The sequence below is a fragment of the Ischnura elegans genome, chromosome 13 (genome assembly GCF_921293095.1).
Source record: "Ischnura elegans chromosome 13, ioIscEleg1.1, whole genome shotgun sequence".
Lineage (NCBI taxonomy): Eukaryota > Metazoa > Arthropoda > Insecta > Odonata > Coenagrionidae > Ischnura > Ischnura elegans.
The window spans coordinates 1,150,570-1,178,489 of NC_060258.1; the positions used below are offsets into that span (position 1 = coordinate 1,150,570).

The 27,920-nt window shown below is 37.9% G+C and overlaps 1 protein-coding gene across 3 annotated transcripts; it reads right to left on the reverse strand.

The window, feature by feature from the left end:
- Nucleotides 1–27,667, reverse strand: LOC124170332. Of its 3 annotated transcripts, XM_046549056.1 has the most exons (7): nt 27,639–27,667; nt 26,295–26,340; nt 20,065–20,144; nt 18,416–18,496; nt 15,359–15,438; nt 1,869–3,334; nt 1–1,085 (listed from the first exon to the last, which is right to left on the reverse strand). In XM_046549056.1, exons 6-7 carry the CDS (start codon nt 3,189–3,191, stop codon nt 1,080–1,082), a joined length of 1,329 nt encoding a protein of 442 aa, XP_046405012.1. In that variant the 5' UTR covers nt 3,192–3,334; nt 15,359–15,438; nt 18,416–18,496; nt 20,065–20,144; nt 26,295–26,340; nt 27,639–27,667; the 3' UTR covers nt 1–1,079. The 3 variants fall into 3 exon arrangements, with proteins under 3 accessions (XP_046405012.1, XP_046405013.1, XP_046405015.1); XM_046549057.1 differs by lacking the exon at nt 18,416–18,496; XM_046549059.1 differs by lacking the exon at nt 15,359–15,438.
- Between the last annotated feature and the right edge of the window lie 253 nt (nt 27,668–27,920).

Below are 27,920 nucleotides of genomic sequence, written 5' to 3' on the forward strand. Positions count from 1 at the left end.
TCTTATGAAGAGAACTGGTAACATGTTTAACCATTATATTCACTGAAATCCTTGAAAACCAAGCAGCAATCCTGAGGATTATGAGACATTTACTGTTTGCTTATAAATAAGCAAATGCACATTTCCAGTCAGCTGAATACTATACAAAGGATATGTGAATGTTGAAAATATATACGTGCATGAATGATTGCAATGATCTTCTCTAACGTCAGTGAATGTTTGAAAAAGACCAGCAAGAATATAAACGGACTAAGGTCACAAACATGTATGAAAATGAATTTAAGAACCTAATTACTTAATTACGACATATCATAAATGCTTTCCAACTAGTAAAAACGGAAAAAAATCCCATCTTAACTATTGTATGTCAAATATGACAAGATTGTAAATTGATATTCTACATCACATTTAAATTGTATAGCATATCTTTGAAATTAATAATCTTTGACGAATATAGTGTTTTGCCTACTACACAACGTTATGCCTACATCTTTATAATTGCAAACTACAGCGAAATGTCTCACAAGTGAATGAGGCCAAACAAGGTCAGAGCAATGAACCAAAACAAACTAGTGTTTATCAAAGGGCTACACAAACATGAGTGCATCCGGCAAAATATGATTATAAATCTGGAAAGAGCTGTATATGTTCCAAATAGATTTATGTGCACAATGGCTTTAAGATAAATTGTAACATTACATTGGTATGCTAAAATGGTCCATTCCTTCCATTTACTAACAGCGCAAATGCGATGCAATATGATATATTATCAAAAATACAAATATCCCAACGGCATGACTAGGAAAAGACTGACTAAATTATGTGTCCAGAAGATTAAAACAACAAGCATCTCAAAATGTGATTACCTACCACATGAAAAAGTGCCATGTAGCAAACATTAAATCAACATAAATGTCTGAGTATAATCATAAAATAGGTGTTACGATTGCACTAAATACACGAGTAATTTAGTTAACCAAATAAAAACTGAGAGGCTTAAAGTAAATAAATGAATATGAAGAAAATTTTCCTCTTCAGGACTGGCTCCATCACAATCTCCAAAGTATATCAGGCCTAATTCATCTCTGAAACAGAAAATATAAATTAATTGATTGAAAAGTAGTGCAATCAAGAAAAAAATGCAATGTCAAAATTAGGTCAATATTCATAGTGAGATAAAATATGACCTCCATTTACAAGAATGCAATGGCAGTATCCATAAGCAAAAATTATTAAACATCCTCGAAAAAACCCATGTTCTACAAGAATCATTAATTATTTTATAAGTGAAAAATATTGGAACTTTCACTTTTGTTTGGAATTCACATAAAAATCACTATATTCATATATCATAGATTTGAATTTAGGGACTCTTCAATTTCCTTATATTATTTTATCTTTAACTTCGATATTTATCCATTAGATTAGAGTTTGTTAGTTTTGAAGCCACTTTCTTAAACTTATGACATATAAGATCTTAAAAACATGTTACCTTTTAACAAGAAATCTTCATCTTGGAATATTGAGAAGTAGAATGTTTGCCTAAAATGAATTGCATTTAAATATTCTAATACTACAAAACCCGACACTCATTAAATCAAATTACTCATAGAACACATGAGAGGATGAACTCCAATGTACCAGAAATTTCATTTCACCTCTACATGCCAACCAATGAGTTGCCCACTTTTGGGAAATCATGGAAAATTAAGTTACGAACTAATCTTTCAATGATTCAAAACTTAGTTTACATTTACATTTATGAATTACTGATTTATTGGCTAAAACAGCTTCAAATAATGATTTCAATGTTTTAATGAAGACCATGATGTAAAGAAGAAACTGTAATAAATAGACATAGGACTAACCTTTGCACTGGCTAGAAGTTTTACAATCACATTGTTAGAATAGAGAGAGAGGAGGAGAGGGGCATCATCCTGCAAATAAGCTCTTCCTCTTAAGGATCCATCATCAGCGATAATTTCAGGGACAGCTGCCGCAAGCCAACATAACTTTGCATTCAGTGTCTTCCCATTCAATGCATAAACGATCCACCATTCTAATCCCTCTCCCCTCTTCCTCCTCTCCTCCAACTCCTCTATAGCCCTCATCCACTCACGCTCTCGTTCTACATCTCCCTTGCTATATGGCCTCCCCTCATTATCAAAAACTAATTTTAGGGATAATTGTGAGAGGGCCCAAGCTAACCTAGAACATACAAATTCCTCCCTATCACCAGAACAATCCTTTGCACCCAAATACACAGTCTCACTCTCAAAATCACAAAATGATATCCAATCACTCCCATTCCACTGAGTCCCATCCAAATCCACTAACTTCTCCTTCATCCTTCCAATGTCAACAGATTCCAGATCCACCATCACCTTCATCCGATCATCCCCACACAAATATTTATTAATACACGCAGTGAATTCATCCTCATCATACAGTCTCTCATACAATCTACGCATTTCATCAACTCCACTTCCATACACTATCCTAGTCTTTCGCATCATGGCGTGCACACACTCCTGCCTTGCTACGACCGGATCGGATGTAGGTTGACTTAAAGATGCCTCCCCACCAAGCGCAATCTTGACTGCTGTCAAATCCTCCGCTGTTGACGTAACGGATTCTTCTAGACAACGCAACAGTGCATCGCGTCGACACACTTGATCCTTGAGTTCCTCCAACGATGAGCTCCACTGATTTACAAGAGATTTCATCTCTCGCCTCAATGAGTCCACGGAGGACTTGAGAGGTGCAATATCACATTCTGGGCTAGCCACGAGTGTCACATGGTCAGTGCTCCTACTCGAAGATGCTTCGAGACGACGCATAATAACTTGGTCTCTCCTGTGAGCCAATGTCACCAAATTCAGCACTTTTGAGCGTTCTACATCCTCAGGGAACTGCCGCACCATCTCCTCAGCCAAAGACAATGCATTCTGTTGACTGTCATCTGTAATGTCTGTGTCTGCTCCTCTCGCCAGTAACTCCTGCACCCAATCAGCCTTCCCAAGTCCCACACCAACATGCAAGAGTGTTCTTTGCCGTGGATAACGAACATCGACATCTTCCAACATGTTCAACAGCTCTTTATGCTGAAGCAATGGACCAGTGAACAATCCATTTAAAAGCCTCTCCTCAACAAATTGCTCAGTGCCACTAGCAGAAATGTTCCTTGCCATTATTTCGAAAGAATGAAATAATTATTTAAGAGTATGTTGGATTCAAAATACAGGGAGTGGCCAATGGGAACGAGGCGTGGTGGCGTTGGTCAGCGAGGAGTAACACACGATCTCAGAGTTGCTACGAAAGGATGAAACGTTGACTGCAAAGAAACAGAATGAATATCGAATTATTACCATGAAATTTATCAATAACAGTGTGCAAACAAAACAACTAAAGCACAATCTTGTATAAGATGATGACTCTGTGAGCCGAAACGGGTCATACGCATTGAATTATTGTGGAAAAGTGCTGCCCTCTTGTATTCAAACAAAAAAATTTTCCTGAGTAACAACTTAATAGCGGATGCCGGCATGGATGGAAATGCATTAAAAAATTATAAATATTTGCATTGTTACTTTCTGAACGGCAAGTAAAGTGTAATTTCTCTTTTGTCTAATCAAGCAAAGTCCAGGTTTTCCTCACTTCCTTATCTCCTCTAAGAAATGCAAATTATCTTGGTTCTCTATTGCCTTCCCCATACACACCATCGCTTATATTATGTAACATTACTTAACCATGGGACTACCGAATCGACTGCGTAACCTTGAAATACATTGAAAACGGACAATAGCCCCTTTTAAAAGATTCCATCTGACATGCATAATTGGTGATCCTCTCATCTCCATCCATCCATCATTCACACTTTACGCTGAAGTGAAGACGTTACTAGGATGGAAGCATTTACGAAAGGGCGATGAGATTCAGGACAAAGCCAAAATTGATGGAAGTCATTAGCAGAAACATCCTGTGAAGAAGGTGAAATAGCAAATTGTGTCCGCAGGCACGACCAATTCCTCAATCACCGAGGCAATTATGTCTAAAGAACACCACAAGTGTGCTCAATATTTAGCAAAGGAATAATTTCTAATTAAACACTTCGTCTTCTGTTCATAACACATCGGAAGTTGAAGAAAAAGAGCACTAATACATTATTGAATTTTATGAGCTGAGATATTTCCACCTTTCACAGAACTTGATCTTACGAAATTGTTATTTTTCATAAACTTATATCCTGTTATTGAGAAGCAGAACACTGTCAAAATCCATTTCTTAGCAAAGGATTTCCTAAATATTCCAAGGCAGGGCACACCGGGTAAGGAGATAAAAGATAAGATCTTTAGCCCCAGCCGAGAGCCCCAATCATCCCACACCACCCCTGCTTGTCTTCCTTACGAACTCCTCCCGTCCTCATATTATCTCCCCCTGACTCTTCAGTAATAAAAGAATACATCCTATTCAGATTTTAGAGGCGGCCTCATATTGTATTTATTATACTGGAGCAAAAATTTACTATCTTTCACTCATTAAACGTTGAATATTTTTACTTGAAAATTAGAAAAAGCAATTCTGTTTCCTATTAAAGAATAAAATTTCCTTAGTTGCCCCCTGATTCTTAAAAAAAGACAAAATTTATAATATGGTTATCATTGCGTTTGTTTTGGTTTGATTTTCAATCATAAAATATCATTAATATTAAAGAGAATATTTTGGTACAATAATTTTCATATGTTGATCATAATACTAATTATAGGAAGACACTGGCATTCACAGATAGGATATTAAGGCTCCCGGATACCTAGTCCAAAAACTGCGCTGTAGACGTTTGGGCAGATTCGTCTGAGGCCTCTGTTATTCTATGCACATAACATTTGAATGCTTATTAACGAAGAAGAAACATGGATATTTAAAAAGATCGTCGTAATTTTTCATTTCTCGTTTTTCATACTGCAATATTGACCACGGAAAAACACTAAATTCGGCAAAATTGGCTGCCTGCTACGGCGTGTAAGATGACGGAACCCAAAATGTTTTACGGTCTTTTTAAACGATAATCCTTTATCTTCATATTAATCCATACCATTTTAATGTAGTCCTCATAGTAGCGGCACTAAGTCAATCCATGCGAACCTTTGCACACTATTTTTCGTTCTCCACGGCTGCGACATTCTCCCGTTTACATCGCTTCAGCCTCTGAGCGAGTCTCAGCGCGCTGGAGGAGGGGCATAGGAAGGAGAGAGCGCTAGCATAGGGTCTGTTGCCGTCAGTACGCCGGCAGCCGCCGAGTAGTCCTCATCCTGTGGAGGATGTACGCTTTGTGAGGGGCGTTTAGCGTGTGATGTGTACTCCATTCTTCTGAGCCGATTTTGATTCTGGGTCAGTAACACGCTCAGAAATAGGAACTGATTCACGGTAGACGAACAGAACGTTGCGTACTTTTTTAACATTACATGACTTCATGGCCAGATTACTTCCTCATCATGATGATCTTTTTCCATGAATATTTCGTTCCCGTGTTATAAAAAGGTGATGTTTTTCAATGCAAGCAAGAAGCATTTGCGCATGCACAGTATATGCGTGGTAATGAATTTTGTATATATAGTATCGGAAACGCCGGTAACGGAAAAAAAATCCTACGTATTATCCTGCTTGGTTTATATAAACTTCAGTATTAAATTGTATCGAGTTATTACTGTCAATGTGGTAAAGTAGTATTTTAGTTTTATCGGTGTATTCTCTCTTGCTAAAAGGTTATCAGTGATATACAGTTCAATATCAAACTCCGACCATGTTTTATGGAGAAGGTTAGCTCGGGAAATTACCGTGCCTATAGTTCTGCGAAAATCATAGTAATTCTTGAAAGTTCATTGCGCGTCATCGATTACGCTTCGTGGACCAGCGTGCGGATTTACATCTTCGTTATAGAAACGTATATAGTTTCTCTAAGTGATTTTAATTTTGTTGTGAGGTATATCAAGAACCCATGGACAAAGTGTACTACGCATGATGTTTTTCAATATGTTTGTTAAAAAATTTAATGCGAATTCTAATAAACTTGCGTGTTCCAATCCGAAGCAAAACATCTAGGAATCCGGCTTTTTTAAAAACTCACTTCTACACTTCGTGCCCGACAATAGCATTTTCATTAAACTTACGTCCTTTTTTGTCTATGCAAAATATTGACGACGAAAACAATAACAAAGTTATAGTTCAAAAGATATTAACATCATTATTCATCGTTCCACGGACTTTTTTCCTTTTCCCTTTGTAAATACAAGACGAAATTCGCTGTTACATAATTTAGAGGGAAGTTTCTTTGCACCATATTTACTTAAAGTCATGGTTATGTGGATGCCTTATTTTAAATGGAACCAGTGTTGTTTCTTAGGAGACTTCAAAATTACTGATTGATTTCAGGACTCAGCTTGTGTCTCTAATTTATTTTTTTTATTATAACATCACATCATTAACTCGTACATCTGTCAAGGATTCACGGCTGCATACTTTTGATAAAGCCAACAGGATGCTCGCGTTCACGCAATATCCGCAACATCTCATACTGCATCATCGTCATTTTAATTTCGACTAAAAAAGGCTACCCTGACCGGAGTATATAATGCCTCATATTGCTGATCAAATATTCATGGTAATTAATCGACATGATTTAGATGCTTTTTACATTACTACTTTTAACGCAGTATTATTGTGTAAATTAGTTATTTGAGCGTACCACATAATTTCCGCAAACATTATCCGGTTACGCTACTTTACGTGACAGGAAATTGTGTGCGGGGGAGGGAGAGTGGAAGAAGAAGGGATAGTGAAGTGTATGAAAGGCAAAGGGTGAGGAGAGGTGCCCCCTCCCTTTCACCCCCCCCCCCCCCATCCTCCATCCACCATCAATCCACCCCCAACTTCGTTCCGTCCTTTTTCACTTCTCGTCCCTCCTTAGCCCCTTGGTTTTCACTCTCATTACGCACCCCCTCCCTGTCGCCTCACACTATCTCTTGCTCGACAACTCATATTTCCATTTCCTCCGTCTTTGCTTTTCTATCACCTGTTCTGAAACAATCCGTTTGCCCTTTCCATATAATCCCTCAATGGAGTTCCGAAAACCCTCTCTCTCCCGCCCCTTCCATTGTCCTTCCTCGCGGTATTCCCCAGTTCGCACTTCCTTCCCAGGGACATGCGACCGAAATGAAATGGTGGGAAAGGCACGAGTGTGGGGAGGGAGAAGGAAAGGGTCTCATTGTACTTAGGGCGAAGGAGTGAACAGAAGATAATACAAATAAAGAGAATTGGGAAGTCCAGCCGTTGGAAGGTAAAGAGGTTATTGTAGCAGTCCGTCTCGTGATGTCCAGCGAGGCGTTGACTCCTGCACAGAGTTATGCACCGCAGGTGGCGGGTGGAAGGGCAAGAGTTGTTCCGAGAACCTGGCGTCCTGCTCACAGTGGTAGGAACGGCTTGTCTGGCTGGACCAATGGTTTTAGGCTCCTATACTGCTCGCAGAACCGCCATATTTGTTGAAAATGTCTTAATTATGTATAACTTTACTTAGTTGAATGATTTAAAATCATTTTTTGTGGCCTAAGGTGAAAAGAGGGTAAGGGAGAAGTATCCCTGATTTTCATTACATTGAATGTTAATTATTAGGCGAAATAATAATCCTTTCGAGCAGATGAATGCCTAAAAAGGCAGATATTTTATCATCTTCCATTTGCGTTAGTTTGTTATAATTTTTTCCATCCTTGAACAAGAGTTCACGGCAATGGGTATTATAGTCCCTTTCCACAAAAATATTTGTGGGAGAGGGCTTCCATATTTTATTTATTTAAATATGTCGAACTTCCACCATTTAACGCATTGATACGTTGAACTTAACTGTCAGGAAGAAATGACGTAAAGACATTCTAATGACATAAAATTTGCTATAGCTAACCCGAGTTAGTCCCCCATTGAACCATCTTAGTTAGTGAAGTCATAATATGCATTTATTGAAGGCAGTAGAAGATTCATAACTTCGGGTGGGTAAGGCATTCTTCACATTTGTTAATGTTCCCTTGATGATAATACGGGGTCAGCATACAATAATAGTATGTTCAAGAGATCTTCATCGACCGTAGCAGTTGAAAATTTCCTGGCGTTACTCTGTAACGCCGGCATAATATCCTAAAATAATGCCCGCCTAAAATAATATCACCTGCATGAACTGAGGATGGCATGTAATACCATCCACGCACATTCTTGCCATCCTTAGAGCATATTTATATAACCCTTCCACGTTGATTGCGCGTTTTGATGCCACTGTTTTCAAAACAACGCCTAATCTTTTTGTAAGTTCCTTATTGACTTCAGTGACTTTAGATGCCATTAAAAAAATTCCAAAAAATTATCTAGTTGGCGAAAGATTTCCTCGCTGAATTGTCATCTCTATTGGAGCCAGTTCCTCGATTCGGATTATTCATGATCAACCCAATTTCCACTCGAAATCTGTCCTGGATACTCTTTTTTCTTTCTGAAAGGATAGTTTTATTTTCGCCTGTCTTAATTTGCTATTTCCTTACGTCAATTATCTATGATACATGAGGCATATACGCAAAGCTCCTTATCCAAGTTTTGCAGAGGTGATAGACCATACTCGAAAATATCTGCGTTAACGGGTCGTAATAGTATTTGTATGAAATCGTTCATTTGGCAAGGAATTGTTATGCAAACATTTCAAGTCTACGAATATTTACCTCTCAGAGGACTTTAAACTATCTTAAAGTTATACAGCTTTACACGAAGGGATAACTAACTGCCACGGTGTTAGCGTGTGACAGTGATAATGCATCACGAAATTCCCGTTGACAATAAAATATAGTTCGCGGTAGGTCAAGACACTCTTATTACGCGGATAGTTTTTGTGTCCACTTCTTCAAAATCGCATTATGATATTGATTACGACTAAGTGGATTCATCAAATTTAGGTGAAAAAGCAATAGTAACAATGTGGGTAAATTGAAACAAAGTACCGGATTCATATTGTAGGGTATTTCTCAGAGGTTAACCAACATGTACCTTGCATTAAGTAGCTGATGTCGAAGTCAAGGTAGTCACAGTGTTTGTCTAACAAATTTTCTGAATTTATGATATCTTTTACTGGTATATTTCATTGCTTAGAATTTTGAAAGAAATCGGCGTATTCTACAATGATCGTAGAATTATTCATAGTTTGTATAAAAACCAAGTAGCTGTGATCAAATGTGGACCAAACGGTGCAGAAGCGAGAATAAGAAAAGGGGTGAGACAAGGTTGTGCGCTTTCCCACTTAATTTTTAATTTTTACATAGAAAAAGCCATCAACGAAATCAAAGAGAAAGCTTTGGGTGTCAATATCCACGGAGAAAAAATTAGCATGCTGCTATTTGCTGACGACACAGCAGTCATAGCCAAGACAGAGAAGGATTTAAAGAAGACGCTATCAAAGATGGAAAGGACAATGGCCAGATATCAGCTGAAAATCAACAAAAAGAAGACTAAGAGATTAGTTTGCAGCAAAAGAGAGCAGGCTAAAACAAACATCAACCTAGGAAACCATAAGCTTGAAGTGGTGAACGAGTTCTCTTATCTGGGAAGCCAAATTTCCAGCGATGGACGGAGCAAGAAAGAAATACACAGTAGAATAGCGCAGGCGAAGAGGGTTTTCTACAAAAAGAAGTATCTTCTTACAGCTGAAAATACCAGCATAGAAGTAAGGAAACAATTCATCAGATGCTACATATGGAGTATGTTTCTCTATGGAAGCGAGGCTTGGACGTTGACAGCAGCAGAGAAGTCAAGAGTGGAAGCATTCGAAATGTGGTGCTACCGAAGAATGATGAAGATAAAATGGATTGACCGTGTGAGTAACCATGAAGTGCTAAGGAGAGTTGGAGAAAAGAGAAGCCTCCTAAAAACATTAAGCAGAAGAAGGGACAACTTAGTTGGCCACATTTTGAGGCACGATGGTCTGATGAAGACAATCGTAGAAGGACAAAAGGAAGGGAAGAAGGGCAAGGGACGGCCCCGAATGAGTTACATTGGACAGGTTATAAAGGATGTAAAAGAGAATAAATATGTAGCTATGAAGAGATTAGCGGATAGGAGAGAGAAATGGAGAGCTGCGTCAAACCAATCTTAGGGTTGTTGACTAATGATGATTTCATTTCTCCATTGTTTGAGCCACTTGCCTTCGACGAAGGATTTTTTTCCGGCTTCCATTGCGTCAAGGTCGGATTTTCAGTTGGAAAATCTGAGGTCACGGTTTTCACTCCCGGCCTGTTAGAACAAACTATTCCCTCAGATTGATTATTTATGTCTCTGATGGGGCTGGAGTAGTGACTACAACACCCACGTCCTCATTCCAACTAGGAAAACAAGTGATGTAATCACTCAACATGTAACTTAATAATACTTTGAATGTATATTACAAATTTATTTTGTAAAATTTATGTAAAAATATGCACATATGAACAAAATAATCACATATTTCCTACCAAGAATAATTTGGACTGATGATGTTTCAAATTGCGGACGTTTCTCACGACTTATCCCGCGTATCTCAATTTTTATGAACAAAGACGCAAGTAGCCGTAGCCCATTTTTGCACAACACGTTTAATAAGACTAATATCTACAATATTGCGCTATAATTACACTGGAGCCATGTAAGTGTTTTTAATACGATCACAGCACGCCGATTACGATTCTGGTTAGTTAGTTTTAAACAATGCCTTTCTGCATTTTAAGGATAAATTTTTGAAAAGGATGCATTAAATATTAAGAGATTTCTATATTCTAATTATTTTACAAAAATATCTTATTTCCATGCCTTTCGGTGTCATTAAACTGACGCACACAAGTCTTAACCGTCACTATAATACAAGACCAGTCCTACGTCGAACTAATTAGGAATTACTGTACTGTAATATGCTCCCATACGGGGTTAATGTACCTGTATTAAAGATAGAATGCTCTAATCATTTAATTCGGAATTACTGCAATAGGATTCGTGAGATAAGTAAGAGGGCAAGAAATGCTAAAGGGCAGGTGCCATTTAGCCTTCGGAAGAAAGTTTCCGAATGTTTGCTGCGACTTAGGACTGCTGTGACTTCAGCGATCCAGTACAGGGGCCAGGGAGGACAAGATACGTCTGCAGAGGCGATCAAGCTTTTGGAGAGCGACATTAGAAACGGCCCTTATCACGTATTTGGAGAGCACGAAAATTGCAAGGAGTACTTTTGCAAGGGTCCTAAGTCGGGTGAGCTAAACTTGGTTCCCCAGCTCATAGGAAGTGGTATTTGGGAGGATTTGTCCTACGCAAATACTCTTCTTGCTCTCCACGTGCCAAGTTTAATATTTAATGCTAACAATAACTTGGCAGAGATGTACAATTCCTACGTGGCGAAATACATAGGTGGCAAAAGGGTGAATTTTTCCCTTCGAGGATCATATGCTGCAAGATGTGAGGTTGCAGCAATTGCCCATAATGTGGGACCGAAATTACAAACCATTATTCACAAGAAGTTGGCCACAAAGAGCCCAGGAAAATTCACCAATAAGTACGCTTCTAAAAAAATAAGGGAGGCAGAGAGTAGATCGAAAAGAAAACTTGACATGCCCCATCCAGGGCGTAAAAGGACTCGTATGGATGGCCCTGACGAGCAATATGGGCTGATTGAAACCCAGTCAGTGGAAATTGATGCTGAAGCCGCAAAGGCTTTTATTGAAGAAGTCACCCTCAGTGCCGATGAGAGGACAGCCCTCGAGGAGAAGACTTAGGGACCAGCGGCACTCCAAATTGTGGATGGCCGAGAGGCTAAAAAGGATGACTGCCTGTGCGTTCGGCCGCGTTTGTAAACTTCGGGCGACAACCGCTCGGGATAATACAGTCCGGTCCATTCTTCGCCCAAGATATGCCAAAAATAAGGCCATTGAATAAGGCCAAACGATGGAGAGAATCGCCTTGGAGGAATATGAAAAAAAGACTGGTCAAAAAGTGTTTCCAGCTGGACTATACGTGGACGAGGAGTTCCCATTTTTGGCTGCCTCCCCTGATGGCCAACTGGAGGATGGAGAAGGAATTGTGGAAGTGAAGTTCCCTTATTCATGCAAAGATATCACTCCTATTGAGGGTATTAAAAACAAAACAATTAAATACTGCGACATTCGGGATGGTAATATAAGTCTGAAGAGAAATTCAGGTTATTTTTACCAAATCCAGGGGGAACTGAATATTTCAAAGAAAACGTATTGCATATTTTTAATTTGGACCCCACAAGGTTTTATATCAGAAAAAATTCTCAGGGACAAAGCTTTTTGGGAATGCCACATGGTGGAGAAGTTAAAATCATTTTACCTCAATCACCTTCTCCCAGCAATTTTGAAATTGGAAAAAATACGAAATAAATTTTTATTGAGAGCGAGAGTAACGTTTTTCATTGACAACCAACTCCATTAATATTTTGAGGGTTTGAAACACCGCAAAAACCAAGGAAATTCTGAAAAAATGCGTATATTAATAAAATTATACCGTGCCATTCTTTTTCACCGTATTTGTCCGATACTACATGAGATTGCATTAATTGTCAAATCATTTTTTTTAAATAAACTATGAGTACTCTCGTATGTCGACGAGACGAAACACCTATGTCCGTATAAGTCTCCTCCGTAAATAATATATTTCCCAAACCCAAAGACTGCATTGAGATCTCTTTACTTCCATGCGGCGGAGATACGATCGCGTCGGCTGGACGACCTGGACAGCAGCCTCAATCCACCTCATACTCAAGCCGAGAGAGAGAAGTCTGCTCGTCAATTTTCAGACCTCTGAGACGTCTATTTCCCCTTCGTCTCACTCCACATCGCTTCCCCTACCCTCCCTAAACACTTCCCCCACCGCCAAATTCCCCCTCCCTCGGGTCCAAGGCCTCTCGCTAGGCTCGCAAGCCATAATGATGAGTTTTTCGGTGGAAGGGGGAAGAAGCTGCGTTTCGAAATCGGTCGAGGTATCCGGGCCCCTTAATGTAACTGTGATTTAAATGAATGCATAGCAAGCACTATCTCTCCATAGACATTTTCCTATCTCCTACAAAATAAACTCAAAGCATCTGGAAGCATCCCTTCCGCACAGAAGGCCACAAAAAAATATTTAAAGGGACATGCAGCAGTAGAAACGATTGTAAGAACATATTTAGACACATCATCTCATGCTACGAAGTAAAATTTGAAGGAAAAGAAGATATATGAATTAAATAGAATGTATTAAAGTTTTATAATAGTCGCTAGTCATAATAAATGAAATACTACAAGTTATTAAACTGTAGATCACCCACATTTCTCCTTAGTAAGGCAATGAGTTTATAAAGGAAGAGGTATGCGGGGTTAGGTATGAGAAATGAGCCCCAAGTTCCTTGTTTTACTTTGTGGAACCACGATCTTCCAAATAAAGTTTACTCTAATTATATTCAACCACAACCATTTATATTCAATGGCCTTGATCGCCTCTAGTCACAATTGAAACAATCTCCTCCATGTCATAATCCAGCTAGGCTGCCTCAGTTCATTCCGCCATTTTGACTTTGCTCTTGACCGCTTCGAAAAGAAATTCTCGTGGCGAACGTATCGCCTGTCGACCGGTGGTCCGGAGCACTTTCCTCGAGAGCGCACTGTAGCGAATGTAGCATTCTTTGGACCTCATCCCATGTAACGGAGATTTCTAAATAGTCTTATCCACTTTCAGAATTATACTCCTTTCACCTCACCTTGAAGAGTAGCTCACTGAAGATCGTATCTTTAACTTTAAAAGTCAGAGTATTGTTTTCAGGGTTTTTGGGATTGTGATAATTTCATCCCAGCTAGCACATTATAAGCCATTGAGATAAGGTGAAAGGAAGAAATACGGAAGGCGCTTATCAACTAAGCTTTTTATGGGTTTCTTACGACCAGGCCGACAAACATCCAGAGCAATGATAAAATGGATGCCAAACTTTCAGCAGTTCCGCAGACTATTTTATAGATTTAGAGTATTTAGTAAGGGATTTATGTAAAAGAATAATGTTTCCATTCTTGGCCCTTCTATAATATGAGTAGAAATAGCATCGAATGGCCATAATTTGAAAATAATTCATGTTTATGAACTGATGGCAAAACAATGGTCAAAAGAAAAGACGGAGCGAAGAAAAACAGAATTTCACACGATTAGCGATGTAGAATAATATAAAAATGCCGTAAGGAATCTTTAAAATACATATTGTATTCAACCCGTTACCAGGCGATAAATTAAAATTCATCAATATTTTATCGTGGGGGCCTGGAATAATTTCAGTCGTTCATGCATATAACAGCAAATTTTTTCTAGTTTATTGAATTCAAACTGTTTACTACGACTATAATTTCAGTTAGTCTGTTTTGTTTTAGTTGTTGGGAAAATTTAGTTGTCTGCATCTCTAAAAAAATGAAACAGTAAAATGGGAACTAATGCCTTTTCAGGACGTGCTTTTCTTTATTTTACTTTTCTTGCCTACTTTCTTCCGCAATATTTGCAGAATATTTAAATAAGTTTTATGTATCAAGAATCAGTGAGACCAAAACTTGAACATTTCCCCATTTTTAAAGAAACAGATGGCCTTTCTAAAGCATGACTTTAATCACCCATTGTTTGAAAAATGAAATTTTATATATTCTCGATAGTGAGATGAGAGTGTATTATAGATTTTAACACCATTTTAAAAAAAGTAAAAAATAATCAGTTCATAAGAACTGACTAATGCCGGCCTCTGATTGAGGTAGTTAAATAGCTATTAGGTACATACTATGTTGTGATTGGGCTACGCCTCGTGGAATTAGTGAATTTCAAATAAATTAGATTTTCGTAACAGTGTTTATCAGCTATGATACAAGTACGAGAGAAATATTTACTATCCATTCTTACCATACATTACGTTCAAACTCTTTTGGTCGATTGTATTAGATAAAATCTTGCACTTGAATGGCATGCTTCTTTAGAGTAAGGCAATAACACAGCCTTGGATTGTTCATATAAAAAGCGTTGTATAGTTTTAATTAATTTCTCTTAGTTTCACGTCACTTACAAACATTTTATTAAACTTTAAATGATACAAACTCGGGAGCAAGGGAACACCCGTCCGCCATAACTATCACAATCCGACTCTTCTCTTTTCACTTCCCCCCACGCCATCAACAATCACAACAATTACCTCACTCCACCTCTACTGCTTATTATTGCTTGAATTACGTCACACAAAAACCAAAACAAACCACTCACAATTGTTACAGCGTAGATAAATGCATTTGCAATTACTTACTCAATAGGTTAAGCAATCTGATTGAAATCGATATTCGCTCCTTCCTCGGCTCTCCTATTCCCAATACAGAGAAGGCAATCCTGAAACGTAAAATAAATTACTTCTGTTACTGAAATGGGAAAATTATTATACTCGTATGAAGCAACCCTTTCTTTAATGCCTTTTTAAACTTACAGAATTTACAATCCCAAATGATGGAGAAATACTTCTCAGATAACAGGCGTTGAAGAAAATATGGCAGATCAATTCGTAAGATGCAACTCGCATGAGATCTGCTCGTCTCATGACTTAGGAAATGGCATTTACACCCACAGAGAACGGGCTTATCTAATCTTTAGTGCCTCATAAAAAATGAAGGTGTAAGTATTGCCAAATTATGACATTGCTAGTCATCGCTTGTGCGAAAATAATTGCCATTTTCTCCACTGAACATAATGGATAAGAAGGATAGATATCTTTTCAACGTTATTTTTCGGGTTGGTGGCAATTTTTTGCGAGATTACTGAGATATGGGATCACGAGATGAAGATGAAGGTAACGGATTCTGAGCTGAACACAGGTAAGTCTCTACCCCATGGGTAATCCAGATAAGAAAGCTGACAAGCGTTGTGCTCACAATCAAATAGTGACGCGAACTATTGGCCCAAGAGCTGCAAATGCTTCTTCATCAGAGCAACGATTTAAATACAAACATAAGCAAGTTTTATTAAACAACCGAATTTAAGAGAGATAACCTATAAAAAGTACTGATCAAAAAAATTGTTGGTAAAAACATATGTTGATATAGTTTTTTCTAGCATAATGATAAGATAATCCGTGCCGTGGTTGAGAGAAAGTCGCTTTAGCCGTTTTCGGATGTTGGCGAGATGAACAAAGAAAAATTGATTTTTCTACGCATAGCTTGATATATGAAGGTGATTTGAAGTTTATTGCGTCCTTTTGTAACTAATAAAAAAGTTAATTTTTGAGTATCTCATGTCCTTATTACACAAAAAATGAAGAATGCGATGATTATTGAAATTAAAAATAGAAATTTGAAAGTATTCACGATTAAAAAACGCAACGGTCTCTAAGACCGCATGCCAAATTTACATGAATTAAATTTTGAAGGCCTGTATGCGTCAAAAATGCATCTGAAACAAAAGCCAAAAATAATCAGCTCATGAGAACTGACTAATGATGGCCTGTGATTAAGATGAGTACCCACAAGCTACTTTTCCGCACTAACGTTGCAAGAAGATTATTTCTCCATGAATATGAAAATGAATATTTCGTTTAAATAGCGTTTCGAGATATCGCATTAAGTCTGTAAACCTTGGAAGTAGTATGTAATGCACGGTGGCATAAAACTTTCTATGGATATATCACAAGAAACATTTGCTAACCATTCTTATAAAAAATTATGTTCAAACTCTGTTGGTCGATTGTATTAGATGCAATCTTGCACTTGAAAGGCATTCTTATTGTGACGGGTGGTCACGATATTTTTTCTTTTTGTCCCATGTCAGCGCGCCTCACGCGGCTACGATCTTCCCCGTGGAAGATTACGTGGATCGGGCGAAGTGACTCTGACCTTCATGTAGTATAAGACGGTAAAATACCATGGTTTTAGTTCCCATTCAATTGTACCCATAGGATGTAAGGCGATCACGCCACTTGTGCAGTGACGTGATTGGCTAAAATTCAGCTTTCCGTAACGGAAAAATCGGGAATAGCGAGGTTACGTGGTAGGAGGAGAAGTGGGGATGAAGTCAGTTGGTGAACGGACACGGTACTGGTCTGTTGGTCGAGAGGGAGACAAGCCTGTCTCGAGGTACCAGCAGAGAGAGAGCACATAATTGGGAGCTGGCAGTCAATGCTCAGCTGTGAGAGGGAAGGAGACCCAAGAAAGGCAACGGCTGTGATTGCAGAGGTGTGTGACGGAGAGCGACCGGGGGAAGTGGAGCAGTTTCTGATTCCGGAGCACGGATAAAGGTGCTGGCCCAGGCGTTTGAGAAGGCGACATCTGTGCCGAAAGTGAGGCCGTCGCTGCGCTTGTGGGCCGTTTTCATCCGGAGCAGCCAAAAAGCTCCCCGAATCACTGGCGACGGAGTCGTCGGGAACCACAGACTGCCATGCCCATAAGTATCAATATCCAGTAATTATTCCCGTATTATCACATTCCCAAGTGCTTCAAGCAGTACCAAGAGGGTAAAGATTACCACTCTAAAGTCCGTCTACTTCATCCAAATACCGGTGATTCATGTAAGGACCAATCAAGTCACTTTCGCAAGAGTTCATGCGAGACTGCAAAAAGTCAATAACTGCACCGAGTTTTTAAATAGTTAATTGAACAGAAAAGGACTATTGATTGCACGTCTTACGCCCGTAAATAAGGGCAATTTAATGTATCATAATTTCCCGTCTTTCCAGGAGGCAGACGAGGAACATGTAATGGCTTTTCAATTCTTATTTCTTTGTGTCATCAAGGGTATTTCATCTTTTTGCTTGTGTTCATTCATCCATCATTAGTTTGTAGATTAGGCTTAGTATTTTTCAAGGGTGATTTTTCATCAGTGCGTTGATGGTTTTTCGTTGTTTTCGCCAAAGTCTCAATAATAAATGGTGATTTTTGTGCATAATGTAAAAGGTCAGTGTTCATTCGTCGGACCCTCAAACCCTTGTCCGTGCGTGAGTCAAACAACCAGTGTCCGCATTGTCATATTGTCCACCCGTATTAACAATTATTTAATCCTGGGAGTTTGGAACGTCCTTGCTTCTACCGGCAAAGCTAGTTCGTGGGCCGCGGTTTTGGGTGGCGCCCTAATAAACGATCTAAGATCGTATTCTTCTGCAATATTTTTCCCAAAATCACATTCTACCGAAACCAGATTTCGGAGTGGCGAGCTGTCGGGGAAGGAAAGAAGGAGGGGGTAACACTCGGGAGCATGAGGGCTGAGACGGGTCGACGGGCTGGCAGGGAAACGGGCCTGTTCCGTCACATTATATAAAAAGGCAATCACGCTATTACGCATTATTCCAAGAAAACTTATATAGAATGCGTTTGCAAATACTTACCCAATAGGTTAGGCAAATCTAGTTGAAATTTGTATTCGCTCCTTCCTCGGCTCTCCTATTCCCAATGCAGAGAAGGTAATCCTGAAACGTAAAATATATTACTTCTGTTACTGACATGAGAAAATTATTTCACTCTCATGAAGCAAACCTATTCTTTCAATGCCTTTTTTAAACTTACAGAAATCTTAGTCCAAAACCATGGAAAAATACTTCTACGATAACAGGATTTGAACCACAAGATGGCAGATCAGTTCCCCAGACGCAACACGAACGAGATATGCTCATCCTTTGGCTCAGGAAGAGGCCTTTATACCCACAGACAGCAGGCTTATCTAATCCTTAGTGCCTTATAAAATATGGCGGTGCAGGGATTGCCAATTCACGATAGTCCCAGTCAACGCTCGGGCGAAAATATTTGTGATTCTCTCGACTGAACTTAGTCCATAAGAAGGATGGATATCACTTCTAACAATATTTTCTTCGGATTAGTTATGATCTTTTGCTAGATATTTGATGTATGGGATCACGAGATGAAGACAAAGGTAATGGATTTTGATCTGACCAACCAAGGGCAGTCGGAACTTCCCAATTAACTCCATAGAATGCGTGGCTTGGCAACTGAAAAATTGAAATCCGTCTTTGAAAATTGATGACGTATTTTTGCCAGCACACAGCGCCGTCACAGAAAAATGTATTCGCGTTGGATATTCTCCGCGTTTTGGCAGCAGTGCACAGGCGATTGCGCATTGGTTGTCGTTTATGGGAAGCTTAGGTGTGCTGGAAGCAGACATGCATGATTAGCTGAATTGGGAGTGATGATTGCCATTAGTTTCATTATTCAAACTTCTCTAACTTTTTATCTACTTTATTATAACTTCTCTAACTTTTTATCTGCTGTTTTAAAATCTGACTTCTTCCTTGACAATCCTTCCTCCTCCCCTTCTCATTAACCTCGTTACCACCTGACTTTTATCTGCCTCCTCCCACCCCACCTCCCCAAGCTTTTATACTTTTTGTTTTGAACCTCCTATCCAACCAACAATGCCCAACCAACAATGCTCAATGCTCCTCCTCATTTAGCTCCCCCCCTCCTCCTTCTCTCACACTATTGTTGGATAAATAAGGCTGGATGTTGTATGCTTTTCTCAGTTAGTCTTGATAATGACGTTGTAAACGTTGAAACTAGTAGACTGCAAAAATATAAGGTTGTGGAATAGTACTGTGTTTTTATTTAACCATGAATACCTTATAATATGTTTTAATATCCAACATGTTTCCATGCTTAAAAATATAGCCATAAATATTAAAATGAAATGGGTAATTAATTGGAAAAAATTGAACCTATTTCATTCATTCCTTTCCTTAATGCATTTCGCATGTGTTCTCACACACCATTAATCGAATTCAGTCAGATATTAACGGAAATAAAAAAATAAAAGCATTAGTTTTCGAGACTTTGATATATGTAGCATAAAAAATATGAAGATAACAGGAATTATTGGCATACACAATAGTCATTTTGAAAACATTCATAATTTTAAAAACTCAGTGGTCTCTCAGACCACAGAAGGTTATGGGTCAAAACTCCATCTAAAACAAAAGCAAACAGTAACCAGCTCATTAGAACTGATTTGCCACTACCTACTTACCTCACAGGTTACGCAATCTGGTTGGAATAGATAATCGCTCCTTCCTTGACTTTCCTATTCCCAATACGGAAGTGGCAATCCTGAAATGTAAAATAAGTTACTTCGAAACTTCGCAACCAATGGGTCAGAGAAAATTGAGCTTGAAATAATTTACATGCGCGAGGACTTCTGGAAAGTCCCTAGTGTCGTTGCCCTACTAGGATTCATCATTGACAATAACATTCAAAACACATTCACTGAAACAACTAAACCACTGAACACCCTGGATAAATTACCACCAGCCACCACTGACCATTGGTACAAATTTTAAACTTTCTGCTTGCGATGTTCTCATACATTAAATTTTAACACTCACAGAAACTGATTTCTATAGTTTGAAATAGTATATCACTATATGTAATCCCTTTTTTTCTTATAAGTATCACAGTTGAGCCTGCAAAAAGTTGCTATTCATTGAAGCATTTGAGACGCTGGCAGAGAATCATACCATGAACAATTAATTATTTCAAAAAAATTATATCACCAAATAAATCACACAGGTCTTTATAGTAGTCCAGTGCCGTGAATTAGGCTTACTTTTGATTTCATTGAAAATTTTCTAATGAGATATTTAAGCAGTGTTGTTGATTGGGATTATCTTCTTTTATATGTATCATGATCTGCTGTTATAGTTACAGATTATCCCTTTGGTGTTACAAGATTTGCAAATCAGTGGGTAAATTCTTCAGGACAAGCATCGGTCTGTTGTGTATTCCCATCATGGTGTCCAATGCAGATATAACATTAACCTATTACAGCCCAGACATACCTATGGATACGTCATACATTAAATATTACTAAATACTCTCTAGTTTGTTGATTATGCAATTTCTTTGCATTTTATGACAGAAGAAAGCCTTGAAATGGTAAACAAGTTTAATGATAACAAGGTATACAATTTACATAATTTTAGCCTTTATTTGCGATTCTTATGCTCACTTACAGATGTCTGGTTACAACCTACTCAGAAATCACCACCGTATGGTCATGTGAAATTTAAATTTTCTTATTCAGTATTGATTTTCTGAATCCAGTTTTTCCCTTTTTTATTTTAAAAGAATGAGGAATATTATCTTTTAAAAGACATTCATTTCTCTTTCAATCTCATAACAAAACTAATCAGGAAAGCATTGACGTATCTAAAGATACATCTGGGCAAAAGTAGCAATAAAAATTCAATTTTTAACTCAAAGCTATTTCATTCTACTTATTGATTTAATAAATAGATAGGTAATAGGGTAATTTCCTTCATCAAAGACAACGAAATGCATTGATTGCGATTCATTACACACCATTAGTGCATTTATAATATACAAATTATTTGGTTTTAGATATCCCAGTTTAGACGAATGCCACGGTCAATTTTAACCTCATTTGAAAAAGGCCAGATTGGTGCCCATGCGATGCCACTCCACGTGATGTCAAAGGTACCTAGTTTCTATACCAGTAGATAGGAGTTTTACATGGTCTGAGATTACCAATGCACTCATGAGACACAGAGGACAGGGAAAAATCTCATAATAATCATGTCATTAAGAATACCTAAGTTCGAAAAGTTTCCTTCGTTTGATAGGGGAATAATAATCCTAATTTAAGCCAAGCGCCACCTGCTAGCAGGGTACTCAGCTACCTGCTAGCAGCCTGCGTCATATCAGCAGTCAAGCCTCTCCCCAAGGTCACCACATATGCCGACAGCTGGAACCAGAAATACATCACGCAGACTTTTCCCATCATTCTCACTTTGCCGGCACGTTTTTGGGCGCTTGACTTTTTCGCTTTTTATTTCATCGCCAAAAATAGATATCGTTATTTGAAAATCTAAGAGCGTGAAATGCCCACTCCAGGAGTAATAATCTTTCGATTTAGACGATAAGAAAATAGTAGGAAACCACCCTATTATTTCGTTAACCTAATTTTGTGATAGTTCAAATACAATTTTATATTTCTGCCAATTTATGAAGTACAATATTGAAAAATTACGAAAATACAGCAGAACAGGTATTGTCTCAGAATTGATTACTTTGTTTCTCATTTAACTTACACCTGGAAATGATATCCAGATTACAAGCCAGAAATCAGTGTAGGAAATAAAAATTCCGTGAGGATTGATAAAAAAACTACTCCCCTATGTTGTCCAAAACTTTGTATTATATACTCAACCTAGAGTTTACTAGGAGGAATCAGTGCTCTAAAAACTTCTCAACTATCTCTTTTGAAAATAATTTTTTAGTTACTTTTGTGGCACACCCCTTGCTATAAATGTCAAGAAAACATCAAAGGAGATACCATTTACACTGGGAAGAAAAGACGTATCTAAGTGATGGAGCAGAGGTGAAACATATCTGACATAGCTCTCCCATCAATGCAGTCAGCACAAATATTTAACCTTTTCCTTACTAAAGACATAAATATATGTGTGGACATTTCTTGACCAGGGAAATGAAAGCAGTATATTTCCATTTGAGATTTTCCTGAACAAGAGAACGAAAGCCATATATATATGTTTTTTACCTCTCCCCCTTTTATGACGGTTGCAGGTGTACGATGTCTTTCTTTCAGGTCCCAACACTGCGGGGTTTAGGATTTACCCTCGGAATCCAGGAGCAGGTACCCTGACCCCTCGTCATTTACTACCCCTCTTAGCGGCCATGCAATCGCTTATCTAGCCAGTTTTCGAAATAAATATTTGTTCTTCTATCAAGAAATATAAACTAAAAATTGAATTTTTGGTCTTTTGAGCTGCGTATACAATTTTTAAATGAAATTCTATGATAATTATTAACTTATATCTCGATTTCTGTACAAACATCAAAATGGAAATTGTTGCTGCATTAAATGCATTAATGTTGACCTTAGATTTTAGTTTAAAATTTGAAAATGGTCAGAAAAAATGAGGAATTCAATTCAAAGTCTGCAATTTACGTGCAAGCATCAGTTACCCACGGCTAATTACTTATAAGCAATACATAAGTTGACCGCGAACCAATGCTGCAGGTATGGTCTTAAGCCCGGAAAGGAGGAAGCACAACTACTCTCGGAGTCTGAGATAATGCGGAGTACCGGCGGGGAGGGGTCGAAAAAGGTTCTGCAAGACCCTTCTTAACGAACGTCTCCCAAAAATACTCCATACCACGAGAAAGAAGTCTCTCAGGGCTCAGTACAGCAGTCATGCTAAGACGAAAACTCTGCCATCTCGAAAGGACTAAGACAAGTTTTCAGAACAATACCTATTATTTTTCCTTTTATTTTTTTATTGCCTAAATCGAAAGACTCTTGGAGTACGTATTTCACGCTTTTAGATTTTTAAATGACGATATCTATTTTTCGCGATTAAATGAAAAGTGAAAAATTTCAAGCGCGCGAATACGCGACGCGTAAGGAGGAGTGATGGGAAAAAGTCTGTGCGACGCATTCCTGGTTCCCCCTCCTGCCTTGTGAGGTGACCTTGATCAAGGCTCTGAGCGCTGATAGGACGCAGGATGCTAGCGGGTACCTTGCTGGCTGGTAGCTCTTGGCTTAAAAAAGGTTTATTAATACCTTATCAAACGAAGAAAACTTTTTGACCTTAGCCAGTTTCAATAGGTGATTATTAAGACATGTTTCCCTGAGCTCTGTGCCTCATGCATGCATTGGTAATCTCATACGATGTATAACTCCTATCCTCTTGTGTAGAAACTAGGTCCCTGTGACGTCATGTGGAACGGAATCGCATGGGTGCCAATCTGGCCTTTTTCAAATGAGGTTAAAATTTGACCCTTGCCATTCGTCTAATCCGGTATTTCAAAAACGAAATAATTTGTGTATTATGAATACACTAATGGTGGGTAGCGATTCGCAATCAATGCCTTTCATTTTCTTTGATGAAGAAACTACCCTATTGTTAAAAATTTGATACCCTCTTTTAACCTACAAATAGTAATATATTTATAGTGTTTGGAATATTACTACTCTCAACAAATCACCCTCTACCTAGTCGATGGCTTTATTTGAACTCATCTCCAGATTGCGACATCGGAGTAGGGTCTCAGTCAATGAGAAGGAATATGATTGAAGAAATTCAAGGTCAACATTATATAAATTGAAGCATCTGGCAGATAATGGGAAGAATGATGGCAATGTTAGGCTTTATAAAGAGCAACCATTTTTGAGATTTTGAACAAGACTTTCAACATGCTTAGTGCAGAAGAATACTGTTTGGTAGATTAATCAATCAACCCCTACTATGGTATACATGGCTGCAAGCAATGTATTAGAGGGAAACCAGTAACAATTGGGTTTAAATTATGGTGCATTGCTGAATCAAAAGGCTACTTTTATCATGCTGAGCCGTATGCTGGAGCTAACACCAACCTTGAGAGAACAGATCTTGGTCTAGGAGGAGATGTAGTTTTAGGACTAGTGGATGAGATTAAATAACCACCAGATACAAAAATATTCGTCGACAACTTATTCACATCAGAAAAGCTGCCAAAAAAGTTGATAGGAAGAAGCTTGCATGGCAATGGAACCCCTTGTGAAAATAGAATCAAGAGTATAACCTTCCAGAAAAAAACTGCATTTCAAAAATCAAAACGGGGTCTGCTCAGGTTAAATCAAACAGTTTCCAACAAATTATACGGTAGAACGATAATAACCCAGTTACCATGATTAATAATTGTATGCATAATAAAATGAAAACTGATGCTTATTATTCCATCACCGAAAAGAAAAAAAATAATATTACAAAGCCAGTGGCGATCGCAACATTCTCACATGGGTGGAGTAGACCTAGGCCATCAATTATTGGCAAATTAACGGACAACGATGAAGAATACAAAATGGTAGTTCACCTATTTAAGATGGGACTTGAATGTATTGATTGTACAGGGATGGCTTCGGTATAGAAAACTGAGATACAGGGTCATATTTCTGTAAAATTTCAAAATCCTAATGTCCATTGTTCACGTTATAATACTTCATATCATAATACTATAATACCTAATGCTCAAAATTATATTATATTATGCATAAAAATTCAAGTATAAAAAACCACTCGAAGGCTTAAGCAATGAATTATTTAGCAGTAACGTACATCAACCCAATTACATGATATTGTACATTGTTGATTCCTCAAGTGCCAATATGTATCTTAAGGTACATATAGGATTAAGCAACACAAATGTTAGAGATTAAAAAAAACATTTTTTTCTTCATCAGATATGACGGCAAATCATAATTTAAGCAAGGAAAGTAAAATATTTAAAAAAAATCTTCTGGGCATTCATGGGTAACTAAGGTTTCTTGAGGTGTACCACATGGATAAATATTGGGCCATATTCTTTTTGTCATTTATATTACTGACAAGTAAAGTGCAGGGGGCTACACCATTCCTTTATGTAGACTGTACTAGCAAAATGAATGACTAATAAAATGCCACAATCGCTCAAACCGTGATCCAGTAGGTAGTGACAGGAATGAAAGTGGACCACGAATCTGTAGCGTCTGAAGCGGGAGCACTCGGGAGCATTGGGAGCGTGTACTGGACTACACTCTTACACAAGTGTATTACCATTCACGAGATGGTGATTTTCTAATGAAAATAATAAAATATTTACGTGCTTAAAATGTGAATAATCTTAATCTTTAGATTTTCTAAGCCATTTAGTCAGTGAATATGAACTTTTCAATAGTATGATTCACCTCAAGCGTTAGAAACACATTTTATATTCACACGGTTACAACCCTGTATGCAAATGTTAGAGAGATTTTACTTTAAAACTTTAAGATCAAATGGTGCTATTTAAGGCTATAAAAAAATGCCTAAACCGAGGAAACACATACAAAACAATAATTCACTCACAACAATAAAAGTCGCAATTGAGACTTGCCCTTTAGACAACTTGATAATAATTACCTACATGCTATACACGACATACTACCACCTTAACTAGTTTCAAAACAAATACTACGTATAGCTGGCACGATCGACCGGAAAAAAAGCTTCAAGGCAAAATATTTCATCATCACCGTTTTTGTTAACTTGTCCATCAAAATGATGACACAAACTTTCAAGACAAGCACAACTGAGACACCAATTGGGTGACACGACTTACTTAGAAACAAACAATGGCATAACACCGAATGGAATTATGCAGTTTCATACACTGTTATTGCAGAAGACAGAATTATAAGAAATTGATCAAAATACTCACTTTGAGAGTCAGGAGGTTCTGGAATGAATGTTTTACGACCAAAATCCTGGAAAGGAAATTGGACAGATGAAGATTAACAAATTGGCAGCTGAATACTTTTTCGTCATTCCATGAACAAATGCTACAGCTACAGATACGTAATTTTAAGGCGTAAAAAGCCATTGAAAGGGTTGAAATAAGGCCGTTACAACTTCAATACAACCAGAGCGAAATAATATTCATTCAATACATTAAAAGGTAGAATTAGCAAGTAACGAAATAGAAATAATGACATAGCTATGGTCTATAATGGGCATCTTTTCATATCGAGGGCCAGAGGAAATAGCAAAAAAATAATATATGCAGAAACTTACTGACTACAGCCCTATCTCAGTGAATAAAATAGAAACATTTCCCGATTATCAGATAAATAGATGAAAGGACCAAAAGAAAAAAAAATAGCCCAATCATAGCACACCCTAATATCTACCATCTCCACCTGGAATTTCATTGGTGACAACACATCCCGGTACCAAATCAATATTTAACATATTAAATTTACACAATAATACTGACACAACACCGGCAAATATCGATATAAATGGTAGAAATCCGTAGACACAATGATAACACGACAATACAGCAGCAATGGAAAAAGTTTAAATATGCCTAAGGCGTTCACAGTATACTTTTATCGAATACTAATTTTCAACAGATCTCCACCATGTTATGGAATCAAAACTTATGCCGCATTCTTAACGATATTACGGGCGGGAGAAAGCGCAGCGACTGCAATCGAATTAACACAATACACGCTACTTATCTTCATGTGGGAATGGCTCATAATTTAAAGTAAACTGCTACCCATATAATTACCAATAATATAAACCCAAATTTATCCGTTTTACTCTCAAGCACATCCTAAAAATCAGAAGATTATAAATGATGGACAAAGGACAATCAACCGTGTGGTATAAAATCCAATTGGTAGAACACAACAAAGTTACATTGAGACAACGAATATCAACTCCCCACCAAGTAGTATACGTGACCTAAATCCAGAATGTATTCGAGGGCCGCATTGCAATCATAATATAACCTGTAGTGAGTCAAGCTTTAACAACGTAGTCACACATAAATGAAACACAAACTGCAAACAATAGCAAATAAGTAGGTTATGTAAGAGTCAACACTTTAGAAATGAGTAGTACCAAGTCTAGCAACACAAGTCACTACGCCTTGTTACATGGCATTGATAATTAAAACTTACGAATGTGGGATCCAGATTACAAACACCTAGGATTAAGGAACGATAAATGAACTTAAAAGCGACATAGAATGCAGAGAATCCTAAAAATAACGTACCAGACCACTTTTACTTTCTCGTTACTGTTCTCTCAGCAGGAAACGAGCTATCAGTGCACTCGTGGCAAAATACCCATAATACCACGCAAGTCAAGACTCAAAGCATAGATACGGCGTTACCATGTTGATTGGAAACAATTGCAGTTAGCGCGGCAGTTTGTTTCTAAGCTGGCATGTATGCGGCTATTGTGACGACAACATATGATGTATCACGTTTTTAAAATACATTTTAAATTAAGTTGGCTGTTTAATTAAAAAGAAATATATTTTGTATTTCGAGAA

Excerpts from the sequence above, each read along its gene's own strand:
- LOC124170332 (XM_046549057.1), bottom strand. The coding sequence starts at position 3,191 with ATGGCAAGGAACATTTCTGCTAGTGGCACTGAGCAATTTGTTGAGGAG.